The 16,609-nt window shown below is 36.7% G+C and overlaps 1 protein-coding gene across 2 annotated transcripts; it reads left to right on the forward strand.

Annotated features, from left to right (window-relative positions):
- The first annotated feature begins 458 nt into the window (after positions 1 to 458).
- On the forward strand, positions 459 to 13,944 carry abcd3a (ATP-binding cassette, sub-family D (ALD), member 3a). 2 transcript variants are annotated; one of them, XM_051882254.1, is made up of 23 exons: positions 459 to 633; positions 1,172 to 1,205; positions 1,459 to 1,560; positions 3,348 to 3,436; positions 3,559 to 3,628; positions 4,271 to 4,368; positions 5,995 to 6,118; positions 6,234 to 6,290; positions 6,375 to 6,517; positions 6,620 to 6,689; positions 7,668 to 7,737; positions 7,826 to 7,923; positions 8,055 to 8,146; positions 8,270 to 8,361; positions 8,453 to 8,519; positions 8,608 to 8,671; positions 9,520 to 9,597; positions 9,706 to 9,771; positions 9,879 to 9,968; positions 10,098 to 10,217; positions 10,707 to 10,811; positions 11,251 to 11,307; positions 13,134 to 13,944. In XM_051882254.1, exons 1-23 carry the CDS (start codon positions 524 to 526, stop codon positions 13,209 to 13,211), a joined length of 1,974 nt encoding a protein of 657 aa, XP_051738214.1. In that variant the 5' UTR covers positions 459 to 523; the 3' UTR covers positions 13,212 to 13,944. The 2 variants fall into 2 exon arrangements, with proteins under 2 accessions (XP_051738214.1, XP_051738213.1); XM_051882253.1 differs by lacking the exon at positions 3,559 to 3,628 and adding an exon at positions 3,928 to 3,997.
- Positions 13,945 to 16,609: the final 2,665 nt, after the last annotated feature.

The following is a 16,609-nucleotide window of genomic DNA, read 5'->3' on the forward strand; positions in this document are numbered from 1 at the left end:
AAGATATTTATGTCTTTTTAAGGTGTTTTGTTTATTTGTGGATCGCCTTATTTAAATATTTTATTTATTTACTTTTTATTTATTTTTTTAGATATTCTTTCTCCTTCTTTTAACCCCTGACTTTATTGTTGTAATGTTGTTAAAGCATAAAAAATATATGTATAATATTAAATATAGTATTAAAAACTCTGGTGAAAAAATGGGGAAAGATGTAAAAGGGAAAATATGCTAAAATAAATAAATAAATAAGTAAATAAATAAAGTAATCTAATAAAGTGAATAAGAATCTGTCATTTCTGAATAAGACCTGTGTTATTTCAACATGGTAATTCATTGGGCTTTATCTCCCGTGTATGTAATTGTATGTACTGTTCCCTAAAGGGTTAATAAACACAGAGCAGGTTCACGATGATGGTGTGATGATGAGGTCATCATGAGTACGGTAGCCGGTGGAGGGCCGAAATCTTCTCTCTCTTCCGGGCTTGTGTGCGCCGCTGTTCTCCGCACCGTCTCAGTAGGAAACATGGCGGCCGTCAGTAAGTACTTGACAGCGAAGAACTCCGCTGTAGCTGGTGGTGTCCTACTCGTTTTATACTTCCTAAAGCAGAGACGAAGATCCGCTGGACTGAACAGGTATGTAAAAACACAGATAAAGTGTCTAATGCATGAATTCAGATAGGTTAGTGTCAGAGTGACCCCAGTTCAACTACAGAAAATTGAGACCAGTTTTATGGCCATGTGTCAAAACCTAATGAGCTGCGATGCTCCAAATGTGCTGTCTAGGTAGGCACCTCACTGGGATTTGAGACGGATCCTATATCATGACCTATAGTGAAATACAATCATTAGAATATAGATTAAAAGGTTTATTGAACATGATTATTGCTTGTTGCAGTCTCACTGTCCAACAAAGGACTCTTTCATAAAGGATAGTGTTGGTTGGACAAATGTTGCAACAGTTTGATCGTAGAAAAATCTACAGTAGTTTTTAGTGGTTGAAATAGTCAAAAAAATATTCATATTTGCACCTTGAACTCATTGATTTCTGAGCATTAAGCATCTCTCTGGCCAAAAAAACTAAATGCACTGTGCTTCATATTTAATATGATGCATTTACTATTGATTACTGCTGATATTATTACTTTTTGATCTATTTCATCATTCTCAACAGGAAGAAGGGTTCTTCACATGAACTGAACAACGAGGTAAGAGAAATATGATAGCGTTTGAGGATAATGACATCAAATCTGTTACTTAGAGTTACTGAATGTCCTTGAACAGAACTGTCTCTGAAATATTCTGTACTTTTTTCTTGCAGTCTCTACACATTTTTGCTATTAATATCTATTATTACTTAATAAGCAGGTAATCATGATCTTTAGTTCAAGGTCTGACTGTGTGAGACTATATTCCATGAATTTCCTTTGACTTTCAACACTTGTTGTGTTTTAAAACCAGCTGAAAGATGGCAAGAAAGAGAGAGCTGCTGTGGACAAGCTCTTTTTCATCCGGATCTCACGGATCATCAGGATTATGGTGCCGAGATTCTTGTGCAAAGAGGTGAGAGTTGTAATCTACTTTTTAATGTCCCTATGCAATGGCTTGACGAGAGTTGTTACTGAAACTGAAAGTTGGGATGAGGCAAATATTGAAGTTTTCTTGCTAGTCAGAGGCAAGTGATTTAAGGGGAAGTAATTTTTTAGAATATAAATTAATTTTTATTTAGCAAAGACACATTAAATTGATCAAAAGTGACAGTAAATACTTTTTTATATTGTTACAAAAAAATGTTTTTCAAATAAATGTTGTTCTTTTTAACTTTATATTGATCAAAGAATCCTAAAGTAAAATGTATCACGGTTTTCACAAAAATATTAACTATTTACAACATCAAAAATAATAATACGAAATGTTTCTTGAGCAGCAAATCAGCGTATCATGTGACACTGAAGACTGGAGTAATGACGCTGAAAATTTAGAAATATTCAAATAGAAAAGAGTTTTTTAAATATTAATAATATTCAGGCTTGGGAGGGTTACTTTGAAAAATGTATTCCGTTACAGTTACAAATTACTTCATAAAAAAAATATTCCGTAACGTAATCCAAGTACCACAATATGAAAGTAATGTAATCTGGTTACTTTTGGATTACTTCAACGTCATATATATATATTATATATATATAATATGTATATAAAGAAAGAAAGAGAAATTTGGGGGTGGGGGGATCAACTTTACTATAAATAATTTGCATTTTTACATTTAATTTTAATTATTTCTTCTCAATTTCTCAAGTTTTTTTTAAATGAGCATGGGTCTCAACAATAACATTTTTTTTACAAATCTGATAAATTATCTATTGCATTATTATTATCGTTGTTGTTGTTTAGAGCTTAAAAATATAATGTTTAGCATTTTGGTTACTTTTAAAACCTATTAAAACTAAGTAATCATGTCTCATTTCCACAACTTGGGAATACACAGCCCTGAATATATATATATATATATATATATATATATATATATATATATTCAAACAACATGGTTGTACAGTGCAAACTCTGCCTTCCAGCTACGAAAACACTTTCTTTATCAAAGGACTAAAAAATAATCTGTAATACCATACTGTAGCCACTAGATGTCTGAATAGCCCTTTACACACACACACACACACACACACATACATACATACATACATACATACATACACATATATATATAAGGCAGAGTTTGCACTGTACAACCATGTTTTTTGCATTTCCTTTTTTGAAAACAAAACAGCAGCAAAATTTCCATGAATTGAAAGCGTTTCCCCGCGGGCAGCATGGTTTCAACTAGCAACATGCGCATGCACCAGCGGGTGGCTCACGTGAGTCATCACTGGCAACAGAACCAGGAAATACTGTATAATCAAGCAGCGCTTAAAATGTGTTATTATGGCAAAATAATTATTTATTTAGTTTTAAATGAAACGATTGTAATCCTGATAGTATCCCGCCTTTTTTCAAAATGTAACTGTGATCTTATTACTACGTTTTTGACGTAACTGTAACGAACTAGTTACTGGATTTTTGTATCCTGATTACGTAACGCCGTTACATGTATTCCGTTACTCCCCAACCCTGATAATATTTCATAATATTACTGTTCTTATTGTATTTTTTTTAATCAAATAAATGTAGCCTTGGTGAGCATAAGAGACTTCTTTCCCAAATAAAATTAAAAGAAATTACCAACTCCAAACTTTTGAATAATATTGTGTGTATATCTGCTAAATAGAAGTCAAAGATTTCAGCTCATTATTGGTTTTCACTTTATGTATTTATTTATTTATTGTGTGTCACAGACATGGTACCTGCTCCTGATCGCAGTGATGCTTGTGACTCGAACCTATTGTGATGTCTGGATGATTCAGAACGGCACTATGATTGAAAGGTACTGCTTCAAATTTGTTAGTGCTGTGAAATATAACACTATTACACTTTGTAAGGATGCCACGCACCCAGTTAAATATTGATCTAATGTGATTTGATTGTATTTTTTTAAATCTTTGACAGTGGAATCATTAGCAGAGATATCAAATTATTCAAGAGGCACTTTTATTCCTACCTGACTGTCATTCCTGGGGTAATTTACAGAATCTTCATGTGCTGTGAAAACTAATGTACTGTTACAGATGTGGTGGAGTCATGTAATTTACATCACTGAACCTGTCCATTGTGTTTCCTCACATGCTCACCTCTCAGATCTCCTCTGGTCTGCAATTTAAATGTAGTCATGATGAATGTTTGCTTCCTCAAAGATAATTTGCATTCTTGTTTTTTTTATGCACATGAAGGACATGAAGGAATTGCAGGATGTGTGTTTATTCCCTTCTGTATTAACTCTAACCATGTTTGCGTTTGTGTGCACGTTGTGGTTTGCAGTGCGATCATTGGTCGATCCACTAAAGGTTTCAAGAAGTACTTATTCAACTTTATCACGGCCATGCCAATTGTAAGTTTCTGCTTTTTATCAAAGTCGGTAGTAATTGTTCATAGTCAGAGGAGTTCTGAGAATTTTAACAGTCTAATCTATGAAATTAACACTAAAACTGCTTCCCCATAATAGCCTTAATATGTACTTCCTGTTGACATTAGCATTTTTATGACATCTTTGAGGCTAGAATGCATTTAATATCAGTAAGAGAGCTGCATGCAAGAATTTGTTGGTATGGAAACATGGTGTAAATGGTTGCATCTTGTAAATTGTTGCATCTCAATCATTCAGATTGCCTTGGTGAACAACTTCCTGAAGTTGGGCTTGAATGAACTGAAGCTGTGCTTTCGTGTGAGACTTACCAAGCATCTCTACGATGAGTACCTGAAGTAAGGCCCATTACTACCATGACATTAGCCCCTTTCACACAGTAATCCTGGTAAATTACCATAAAATTACCAGAACAACTTTTCCGGTAAAATACACAAACGTGCTGTTCACACATGTGACAGCATTCCGAGTTTTTACCAGTAAGATATCATTCACACATCAGTACTAAAAATACCAGTAAACTCTGAGATGTCAGTCATCGAAAATGACCTTTAAAGGGTTAGTTCACCCAAAAATGAAAATAATGTCATTTATTACTCACCCTCATGTCGTTCTACACCCGTAAGACCTTCGTTAATCTTCGGAACATAAATTAAGATATTTTGATTAAATCCGATGGCTCAGTGAGGCCTGCATTCACAGCAATGACAATTCCTCTCTCAAGATCCATGAAGGTACTACAACCCAGTCACATGTGACACTCATTCGCAAAATCACCACCATTTGGCGCAACATTGCTCAGTAAGGCTGTAATTTTGACGTATTTACTTGTAAATGAAGATAAAATAATTAAATAAATTACTGGTAGCGCTAATGAATGAAAAAGAAGGCAGGGTCTTGAGCGCGAGACGCGGTGCTATGGTCAGATGTTTGTCAAGTGCATGTTTACATAGAAAAACAATTAAAAGCAGTGGAACTTACTGTAAACAGCTCAGACAGAGCTTTATGATTGCCCAAAGCAAATTTCAGTGCGTTCGGACCTTGTATGTGCTCATACCAGTAATTTACTGGTAATGTTACAACTTCTCATACTGGTATTTTTGAAAAGGTCCTGTTGTTCACACATGATCTCTTAGCAGTAATTTACCAGTAAAGACTGTATGTGTGAAAGGGGCTAATGTTCCAACTTAAATATTCTTTATAAAATGCAAAATGCATAATGGTATTTTCGCATGGCATGCATTACTATTATATTTGCTCATACTGGATTAGGCGTTTGTTATAATAAATTATAATGATATTAAAATTCTGACCAGTAACCAATAAATGACTGATATTAAAATTCAGTCACGCTTTAGTTTAGGGTCCAATTCTCGCTATTAACTAACTATTAACTATGACTTTTTGCCTCAGTAAACTCCTAATTACTGCTTATTAATAGTTAGTAAGGTAGTTATGTTTAGGTAGGATTATGGGATGTAGAATATGGTCATGCAGAATAAGGCATTAATATGTGCTTTATAAGTACTAATAAACAGCCAATATCCTAGTAATATGCAAGTTAATACGCATATTAACTAATCTAAAGTGTTACCTTAAATTCTGAAGTATTTTGTGTAAAATTTCTTTTTTGGGAACAAAAGAAAATTTGTTATTTCAAATTTATGCATCATTTCTAAATTCAAGTATATAATACTTTCATTTTGAGATCTGCTGAAGATTAATTTTAAATTATTAGTCTTAAAAATATTAACTGAGATCTATGTACAAAGGTAATTTAAATGTAAATATATATGAAAAATAATATTTTTGTTTAAAAAAAATACAAATCATAAGTAACAAATCTAAAATCAGCCGATATGGTGCAAATATAAGGATTTCAGATTGTTGAGTGATAGGACTGATGATTCTCTGAAGAAAAAGTTGAAATCTAATTACTAATGTCACTATCTTTGGGTTCATAGGGGATATACGTACTACAAAATGGGAAACCTGGATAACCGCATTGCTAATGCTGATCAGCTGCTGACGCAGGATGTGGAAAAGTTCTGTAACAGTGTTGTGGATCTTTACTCCAACCTCAGCAAGGTACAACACACTTTTGTCTAAATACCAGTTTTACTTTCCCAATAAGAGCAGATGTTTCTTTTCTTTGGATGAACTGTATTTGCAACTATTTTTTTTTTACTTTCCCTTCCTCTAGCCACTGTTAGATATCGGCTTGTACATATTCAAATTGACAACAGCGATCGGAGCTCAGGTGAGTTTAGGAAAGACGATGTGAAATTCTTCTGTGGATAAATGCCACTGGACATTTTGATGATCTGTTGGTCTCTTTGCTTAGGGTCCCGCAACTATGATGGCTTACCTACTTATCTCCGGCCTCTTCCTGACCCGTCTGCGCAGACCGATCGGGAAGATGACAGTGACCGAACAGAAGTACGAAGGAGAATACCGATATGTCAACTCTCGTCTCATCACAAACAGGTGACCTTTCCTACTTTATCTATATAAGAGTATAGTTTTGTCTACTATAAATGCTTTTCTCAAATTTTGATGCATACTTAAATGCTTTTATTTCCCTCTCAGTGAGGAGATTGCTTTCTACAATGGAAACTTAAGGGAGAAACAGACAATTTATTCAACCTTCAAGAAATTGGTGAGTATTAAGTATCTTAATCTGCACGTTTCCACCCATGGCGCCGTCATTTTGTTTTCGCAACGAAAGCAGTATACCAGTTCTAAGACCATGGCAAAAGTCTGAGCAAAGCATGCTAACTGTTCTGTCATTGGCTGCACAGATGAGCACAAAACACTATTTAGAGTCCCGTTAGCTTGGATAGCCTGCAAGTTGACCCTGGCAAGCTTGATTGCTAAAAAGGGGCATTTCTGTCCAAGCGATATTTTGGAAAAAAACATTAGACCATTCACAGCATTTGCTAACAATCATAAACGTTAGCCTGGTGTGTGTATGGCTCTGTTCGGCAAATGGGTACGCTATGTATAGTGGGCGTCCATACATGTTTTGCACAAAAGATTAACATGACAGCACATGCTAGTCGATGAGTTGAATCAACTCCACAGCAACTACATTAATTTATCCACTAACCATTCAGAAACGTCCAATTGTATTCTAAAAGTTGTAACTTTTTCCATCAGTGTCAGTTTGGCTGCGTGAGATTCTCCACCTTTGTTGTTGTTGAGCAACCGAAGCACGAGCTGTTAAAGCTCCGCCCTCTTCTGGAAAGCGGACCGAGAACAGCAGCTCATTTGTATTTAAAGGGACACACACAAAAACGGCGTGTTTTTGCTCATACCCAAAAAGGGGCAAATTTGACAAGCTATAATAAATGATCTGTGGGGTATTTTGAGCTGAAACTTCACAGACACATTCTGGGGACACCAGAGACTTATATTACATCTTGTGAAAAGGGGCATTATAGGTCCCCTTTAAATTAAATCATTCATGTTTTTTAAAGAATGCAAAGGTAATCTGAGCATCCACAATTAAATATCTAATACACTAATATCGGCCGATAACCTGTATGGTACCAATATAAACCCTTATAATCAAGGTTTGCATGGCATGGTTAATCTTGAAATCTGAATTTGTTAGCTGAACTGAGTTTGTTTGCAGGTCGATCATCTGCACAATTTCATCTTCTTCCGTTTCTCCATGGGTATGGTGGATAGCATTATCGCCAAGTGTAAGAGGAAGTTTCATTATCTTGCCAAGATAACATATACATGAACATTGACAGTAAAAGATAAATAAATTGTTCTCTCTTGTTCCAGATTTTGCTACCGTTGTTGGGTATTTAGTGGTGAGTCGTCCATTCCTTGATTTGTCTCACCCTCGACACCTGAACAGCTCCCATGCTGAACTGCTGGAGGTAAAACTACACTCCTGACATTGTGATTATTCCTAGTTAGTGGCCCTCAATGTGTCATTTCTGAGCAAAACTTAATATTTATTTGGAATAATGAGGGGCGGGGCTTGATTATCCATCCTGTTCTCTTGCAGGACTACTACCAAAGCGGCCGTATGCTGCTCCGTATGTCGCAGGCGTTGGGCAGAATCGTCCTTGCAGGCAGAGAAATGACACGTCTGTCAGGGTAAAAGTTCACATATCCTCATTATGCTGCATCAGCATGTTTAATCAAGCTATTTGATTGCTTGCCATTTAATTAAAAACTTTACATTGAGTGGTACAAGTACAAGTTTGTCTTTCCCTTCAGCTTCACAGCTCGCATCACTGAGCTCATGAGGGTCCTGAAAGAGCTGAATTCTGGGCAATACGAACGCACCATGGTGTCTCAGTCAGAGAAAGGTGAGCTTCTGAGACTCTCAAGCTCCAAAACAAACTTTAAAAAAGATACATTGTTGATTTTTAACTATTTGTTCATGATTTTCATAAACAGACACTTCAGAAAGGCTCACCTTGATCCCTGGAAGTGGAAGAATCATCAACGTAGACCATATCATCAAGTAAGAGCAGCTTCCCTCAGTCCTCTCAATTTCAGTGCTTCACTGTCAGGAGAACCAACTATGTGATATATATATGATTTCTCATCAGGTTCGATCACACGCCCCTGGCTACTCCTAATGGAGACATTCTGATCAGAGATCTATCTTTTGAGGTGCGTTCCACATGATTTCTACAAATCGTTTGTCAGTACAGAGACAATCAATGTAATAAATTTATATATATTCATATAAAAAACATCACAAATTGTATTTGTATCTAAAGTTCTACTTTACTGATTACATGGCTTGATTTTATAGTTTAGGTGATTTTTGTCAGCTCCTGACTTTTCTCTCTCTCAATTTTGACCCTTATCTGTTCACCTCTTATAAAGATATATTTTAAAGTTTTTCTGAATAGAAACTGTATTTCTTTCTGTTGCAACTTGGTCTAATCTTACATCTCTTTTCGTCTCGCAATTGCGACTGTTTCTTGTAATTGCTACTTAGATTCTTGCCATTGTGACAGTTTTCCCTATTGCAAGTTTGTTTCTCGCAGTGTGATTTCATATCTTACACTTGCATTTTTTTCTTGTAATTGCGACCTGTTTTTCATTATTGCAACTTACATTTGCGATTTTTATTTATTTATTTTTATTATTTTTTTTTTTTCTAATTGCAGCTTTTTCTTGTAATTGTGGCTTTTCATTATTGCAACTGTTTCTCGCAGTGCGATTTCATATCTCGCATTTGCAACTTTTTTTCTTAATTCCAACTTTAATTATCACTGTCTCGCAATTGTGATTGTTTTTCTCATTTGCAACTTTTTTTCATAATTGCGCCGTTTTTTTCTTTTAATTGTGACTGTATATCTTGCAATTGCGACTTTGTTGCAACATTTTTGTAAACTTTGTTTAACAATTATCTTGTTTACTTTTTAGTCTGGGTGGAAACAGGCTTCCATCCCTGTCAGAGTGATGTTTGTACAGTTAACATCAATCTTATTGTGTATTGCTCTTCAAAGGTGAAATCTGGAGCCAATGTTTTGGTGTGTGGTCCCAATGGCTGTGGAAAGAGTTCACTTTTCCGGGTTCTTGGAGAGGTGAGCACTTCTGTGATACTCAGACTGGAATTCTTACCTTGTTCTCAGCTCTTTGTGGAAACTCTTCCATTTTGTCTGCTAAATGTTGGGTTGTCTGTCTCTCTCTAGTTGTGGCCACTGTTTGGTGGGAGTTTGACAAAACCAGAGAGGGGGAAGCTCTTCTACGTCCCTCAGGTGAAACTTGAAACAGATTTTTGCAGAACAAAACCCACTTTTCCCATAGTAGAACATCTGAATGGCCCACAACAGCTGAATAACTTCCCTTTTTTGTCTGCTTTCAGAGGCCTTACATGACCCTCGGCTCTCTGAGGGATCAGGTGATCTACCCAGACACCCATGAGGACCAAAAGAAAAAAGGCATCTCTGACCAGGTGCTCTAAACTAGTTTTTACAATCTAAAATGCTCTAAAAATCCATAACATGCAGATAAGTTAATAATGATCCATGTCTATTTTTTAACATTTTCATTCCACCATCCTGTTGTTGTTTTTTTGCGGCAGGTGCTGAAGGAGTACCTGGATAATGTCCAGTTAGGACACATTTTGGAGAGAGAGGGATCATGGGACATGGTTCAGGACTGGATGGATGTGCTCAGTGGAGGAGAGAAGCAGAGAATGGCGGTAAACAAAGACATTTTAAACGAAGTCTGACATACAGTAAGGCAAAGTGACTTACAGCAACTGCAAGGACAGAAGTCAAAGGAACAATACTGATGTTGTGTACTGACTTTGTCGCCTCATTAACATCCTGTTTTTGAACCACTTGATAAGAATTTGCATTAAAGCCCAGATCTTTTACAATACTATTACTCTACCGCCCTTAGACTCAGCACATCATGTCAGAATTACTGTAGATATGAGGTAATGAATTAGAGATTATACACTAAGCTGTACTCATCCATGGACTCAGAAAATTTCTATTTAATTAATTTCACATGAGTATGTTTAAATGAGTTTAAGGCAGTTTTTATAACATGTATAGAGTTATCAATTTGTAATTTTCCAATGCGTAGCCCCGTCTACACTGAAATCTAGTTGGTCCAAAGTATTTGTATGTTTATAAATGAGAATTTAGAGGTGTTTTTAAGGTTTATGATGGTTTTTCCATAGATGGCCAGGCTCTTCTACCATAAACCCCAGTTTGCCATCCTGGATGAGTGCACCAGTGCCGTGAGCGTAGACGTGGAGGATTACATCTACAGTCACTGCAGAAAGGTACCTAAGATCATGTCTGGGCTGAAGAGATTTCGGTAACACTTTACAATAAGGTTCATTAGTTAACTACATTAGTTAACATGAACTAATAATGAACTGCACTTATACAGCATTTATTAATCTTTGTTCGACATTTACTAATACATTATTAAAATATTGTTAACATTAGTTAATGCACTGTGAATTAACATGAACAAACAATGAACAACTGTATTTTCATTAACTAACGTTAACGAAGATTAGTAAATACAGTAACAAATGTATTGCTCATGGTTAGTTCATGTTAGTTAATACATTAACTAATGTTTAACTAATGAACCTTATTGTAAAGTGTTACCGAGATTTCTTTATCCTAAAGAAATTTCCCCATCATATCTCAGTACATTTTGCTGAAATTTCCATGCATGTGTGGTTTATTTATATTTTATTTTTTTGGCAGGTTGGCATCACCCTGTTCACAGTCTCACACAGAAAGTCCCTGTGGAAGCATCATGAGGTAAGATCAGTGGTGCTGCCCCATGATCATTATTTATTGACGTTCACTCTATGCTTAAAGGGGTACTTCACCGCTGGCAAAATGGGCTTTCGATACAAATTGGCTGTAGATAGGTGAAAAAATATTTTAAAGGGGTCATGAACTGCATTGTTTTATTATTTTATGTTTCCTGGGGTGCACTTATAATGTAAGTATGCTTTTTACATCAAAAATTGTCATAATTTAGAAATAAAAGGCATTTTCCTACCCTGATTTTAGCCCTCGTATTTGAACGCTCTGTTTTAAGGGGCGTGTCTGCTGTGAGACTTCAGTGTAAACGCCCACTGTTGTGATTGGCTAACATTTTTGCCTATGAAATAGCAATTACTCTCTCAAACTTTTAGCATGTTTTTACTATTACAGCTCTCAAGGTTAACCAATCGTGAAAAGTGTTGATTAGCATTACATTTAGATCTATGGCATTATATTTAGATTGTGGCATGAAAGGTTGCAGAGATGAACATTGTAGCCGATCACAGACATGTTGTTGAGCACATGAAAGCAGTGATCTCGTCATTGCAACAAGTTTTGGCTTGCGAGTCCAGAACTCAGTCACTGATAAACTTGACAGCTCCAGCGCATGCTGTTTGATTGACAGCTCCAGTGATTGTAAAGGGAGCGTTCTTTGATCGCTTTCTATATATAATTTAATCACAGTTTAAATAACAGATTATTTTCTCCTACTAAGAGAAACAATGCGAAGTTGACCGTTTAATCACTGGTTTGATTTACTGACACATAGACAAAGAACATCTGACTGTACATGAATCATTACATATCAGGTATTCGAATTAACAGTTACTTACAAGTTGCTGTATTACTGTCAAGTTCATATCATAAAAGTCTGTTTGCAAAGCCTGCGCCGAAATGCAATTGATTTACCAAAGAATCCACAGTGAAATGTACCGAATACAAATAATTAAAGCTCAACTGAGACATTCACATTGTTGAAAATCCTAGAATTAGGATCCTTCGAAATGTAATGTTATTTTTGTCCTGTATCGCTCTTCTCTCCTCGTCATCTCACTAACACGCCAGTGGGCAGGGCTAACGTTGCAATTATGAAGTAGGTGTGATTTCTTCTGCAGAGGCAGCGTTTCACCTATATAGGCACATTTCGGGACGAGTCGCTGGGCCCGGTGTCGATAAAAGCTTTTATTGGACTGACTTGTTATATATCAAAAGCTCAAGGAAAAGTTGATTTCTCAATTTATGACCCCTTTAAGTTGGTGCTACCTGACTAGAGAAAACAGTAAAACTTCAACACCCAGAATGCACTGGGCATGTTGCTGACCAAAGCCACTCCCAGAGTCAAATAGCACCTTGTTTGAGTAGGAAATACTTCTTAGCAAACTTTTAATCACAATGGTGTCGACTTGTATTGTTCCGGGTGCAAGAATTCAGAGTAAATTTTTATTGGGAGTTGTAGTTGTAGTCTCATTTCAAATTATAAGATAATGGGGAGCACCTTCATCCCAACCCCCTAAATCAAAACACCGTCGCGTACAAGAAAGCTGTTGTTAAAGAGTAGACAAAGTATGAAACAATTTTCATTGATAAACCTACTGTGGGTGGGGATACAAAAATGCGTAAGTATAATCTGTAGTTTTCAGGAAAGCCCGGGAGCACTTTTTTTACGTCATCCAGTGGACTTTTGCTGACAAATAAACATGAATTTCTTGTAAACATTGTTAATTTTCATATAACACAGACATTGTATCAATACAAAGTGGGTTGAAAATCACCGAACTTACACTTAAAGCACAAATTATCCTTTTTCTTCACAGTACTACCTTCATATGGATGGCAGAGGAAACTATGAATTCAAACTCATCACCCCTGAAACTGTGGAGTTTGGCTCTTAAAGAGGAACGACAGCACTATACTATCAGCGGCCCTAGTTAAGGGCCCTAACTATTCACTTCTTAAGGAGTCGCCTGCCAAACTAATCTAGGAGTTTGTTTTTAATCATCGATAACCTTTAGGGATGAAAATGTGTTTAGAAATGTATTAACACTACTTTTGTCCTCACTGATTGTATATAATTTTGTAATTTAAGCAGTCCAATTTATAGGACATCCGTTAAGTACGCGTGGGAGCGTATAGCAAGGAAATACATCTTGTGTCTGTGCACTAAATTGTTTAATAAATGAAATTTGTCTGTATAGGTTCACACAAATCAATGCCACTGGACTGAACTGAACGTTTAATATGTTAGACAGACACACGATAATGAACTATTGTTGCCTTTTTCTCATCAGCTAAACTTTCATTATGAATCCTTTTAAGCTACTAAGTGGCCTTAGTGCTCACTGCAGCATGGTTGGGTGGTTTGGATGTGTGAAAGTTGCCTTTTGGTGCACTTTACCTGGTATGGTGAATTGAAAAACCAGGGATCCTTGTAAAGTAAACGGTTCGATGAAAGGTTGCCTATGCACTTGTTTACTCCAGGTTTTTTGGCTTTTCTTGATGTGGAAGGAATCTTTCTTTGCAGAACGGTTGTTGTACGTAAGAACTGTAAGAAACGTCATTGTCGTAGCACTTCACACAATGAACCCCTTTGCTGTATGTTTTCATTAAAAAAAGAGATTGATACTACGAAGTCTGCTACTTTTTTTTTTTTTTCTTGAAGAAACGGTTGTAGATTGTGTTGATGATTTGGAGAGAGAGTGTCAATTCAGTTGGACTGGTCTATTGCACATTACGAAGCTGGTTACTTTAGGAAATCTTTGAAAAGATGAATGTTGACTTTTAACACACATCAAATGTAAGTGAAAGGTCATTTAGATTAGACACTCCTTTGACCTTTCACCCTCCACATGTGTTTTTACATATAGTCACCTGTTCTTGGCCAAAGGTGGTAAAACACAAACTCAAACATCCTGTTGGCCAAAAGTAATATTCAGAAATGGTGCTGTTTGATGTTTTAAATTTAAATCTCATTTTATTGTTTTTAAAGTTTTTGTTTTTAACAAATAAGGGTAACACTTGAGTATAGGGAACACATATAAACTATTAACTACAACTTTTCTCTCAATAAACTCCTAATTTACTGCTTATTAATAGTTAGTAAGGTAGTTGTTAAGTTTAGGTATTGAGTAGGATTAAGAATGTAGAATATGGTCATGCAGAATAAGGCATTAATATGTGCTTTATAAGCACTAATAAATAGCCAATATTCTAGTAATATGCATGCTAATAAGCAACTAGTTAAACTACCCTAAAATAAAGTGTTACCCAAATAAGTACTATGGCATTATAATATTTTTAGTACCGTGGTATTACCAACTGATACCATCACTTTACCATGTTACCGCATGGAAGACTGCATTGTTTTTATAGTGTAGGCTGTGCATGACTTGCTATTCAGGGTATGTTAATGATTTATGAGATCTGCTGGATAGCTTCCACTGTAAACTCTAACCAGAGCCTCACAAAACACATATCTGCTTGATATGATGTAAAAGTGTGACAAAAATTGGTACACACCTGAACAAAATCTTAAGACTGGGGGAAACATTACAAGTATTCACATTTTGCGCTGTTGGATCATAGCCAGGTTGTAAGTACTGCTTCAAAATGCTGAAAGAAGAAACAGGAACAAGAGACAAAAAACAGAGAGTAGGCAATTTATTGAAAACTGCATTTAAACTCAAACAGGCTGTTCATCAGCTGATCAAAAGTTTAAGACCATAGCCTTAAAAAGTTAAAATTGCACAAAAATAGGGCTTTCATGTCATTGTCCTTCAGGCAGTCATGATCTTCTGATGGCAAAGGCATCTGTCGTTGAACGTGGCAGGATTGTTGAGCTGCACAAGCCATCGCTGCTGAGTTTGGATGCAAGACAGTCATTTTACATTTCTTTATGGGACAAAAAAGTCAAGTGATAGACCCAAAAAAATTTCACCTGCACTGAGCTGGAAGATCCTACGGGCTGCCTGTGAAGACACAGGCCGATCCTCGACCCAAATTAAGGCCCTTACTGATGCTGACTGCAGCCCAATAACCATAAGACGGCATCTGCGACAGAAGGGCTTAAAGAACAAAAAACATCTTCAAAGGCCACGTCACCTCCCACGCCACAGACTTGCCCATTTGGAATTTGCAAGGGAGCACCAAACATGGGGCACTGAAAGGTGGAAAGTTTTATTCTGTGACGAGAAAAAACTTAACCTGGATGGTCCTGATGGCTTCCAATGTTACTGGCATGACAAGGAGATCCCACTGGAGATGTTTTCTAGGTGGCACAGTGGAGGAGGCTCCATCATGATCTGGAGTGCTTTTTTCTTCAATGGGAAAATGGAGCTTCAGGTTGTGCAGAGGCATCCAACGGCGGCTGGCTATGTGGACATGTTGCAGAGGGCATCCCTCTTGACTGAGTAATGGGTAATAACTGGGTCTTTCAGCAGGACAATGCTGCAGTTCACAGCGCCCGCCTGACGAAGGTCTTCTTCCAGGAGAATAACGTTGCTCTTTTGGATCATCCTGCATGTTCCCCTGATCTAAATCCCATTGAGAAAGTTTGGGGATGGATGGACAGGGAAGTTTACAAAAACGGACGTCAGTTCCAGACCGTGGATGCCCTTCCTGAAGCCATTTTCAACACTTGGAGCAACGGAATGTTCCAGCCTCCTGGAAACAGTCTTATCAAGCATGCCGAAACGAGTGTTTGAAGTGATCAAAAAGAACAGTGGGGCTACTCATGACTGAAACCTTTTTTGACACTTTTAGTTCTGTTGTGGGTTTTTTTTTGGGCTATGGTCTTAAACTTTTGATCAGCTGATGAACAGCCTGTTTAAGTTTAAATGCGGTTTTCAATAAATTGCCTACTTTTTGTTTTTTGTCTCTTGTTCCTGTTTCTTCTTTCAGCATTTTGAAGCAATACTTACAACCTGGTTATGATCCAGCTGTGCAAAATGTGAATACTTGTAATGTTTCCCCCGGTCTTAAGATTTTGTTCAGGAGTGTATATTACCAAAGTCCCTTTCACTCGGCTGCCATCTTTGAAACGCCTCTCGGGCATGCAAGTGCAACTCCTATCTCTTTGAATGGGGAAACATCAAATTCTCCAAAGCTGTATATTTGAAATCACCAATGAAATCTGACAACAACTGTCTCATAATTTTTTTTTTTCCAAACGCTCGAATCATGACAAAAAAAACTGTATTTTTTTATTTTTTAGGCTGGTTCAAGCTAATGCGCATGCGCAGACCTAAATGCGCGTCTCTTGTGCTTCGTTTCTGAGGCGCGCGTCTGACTGTTT

Source organism: Ctenopharyngodon idella, chromosome 23, assembly GCF_019924925.1.
Source record: "Ctenopharyngodon idella isolate HZGC_01 chromosome 23, HZGC01, whole genome shotgun sequence".
Taxonomy (NCBI): Eukaryota; Metazoa; Chordata; class Actinopteri; order Cypriniformes; family Xenocyprididae; genus Ctenopharyngodon; species Ctenopharyngodon idella.

Coding starts and splice junctions, on each gene's coding strand:
- abcd3a (XM_051882254.1), top strand. CDS start 524: ATGGCGGCCGTCAGTAAGTACTTGACAGCGAAGAACTCCGCTGTAGCT. Junction 8,520..8,607: donor AACGTAGACCATATCATCAA/GTAAGAGCAGCT, acceptor ATTTCTCATCAG/GTTCGATCACACGCCCCTGG. Junction 10,218..10,706: donor GAGAGAAGCAGAGAATGGCG/GTAAACAAAGAC, acceptor GTTTTTCCATAG/ATGGCCAGGCTCTTCTACCA.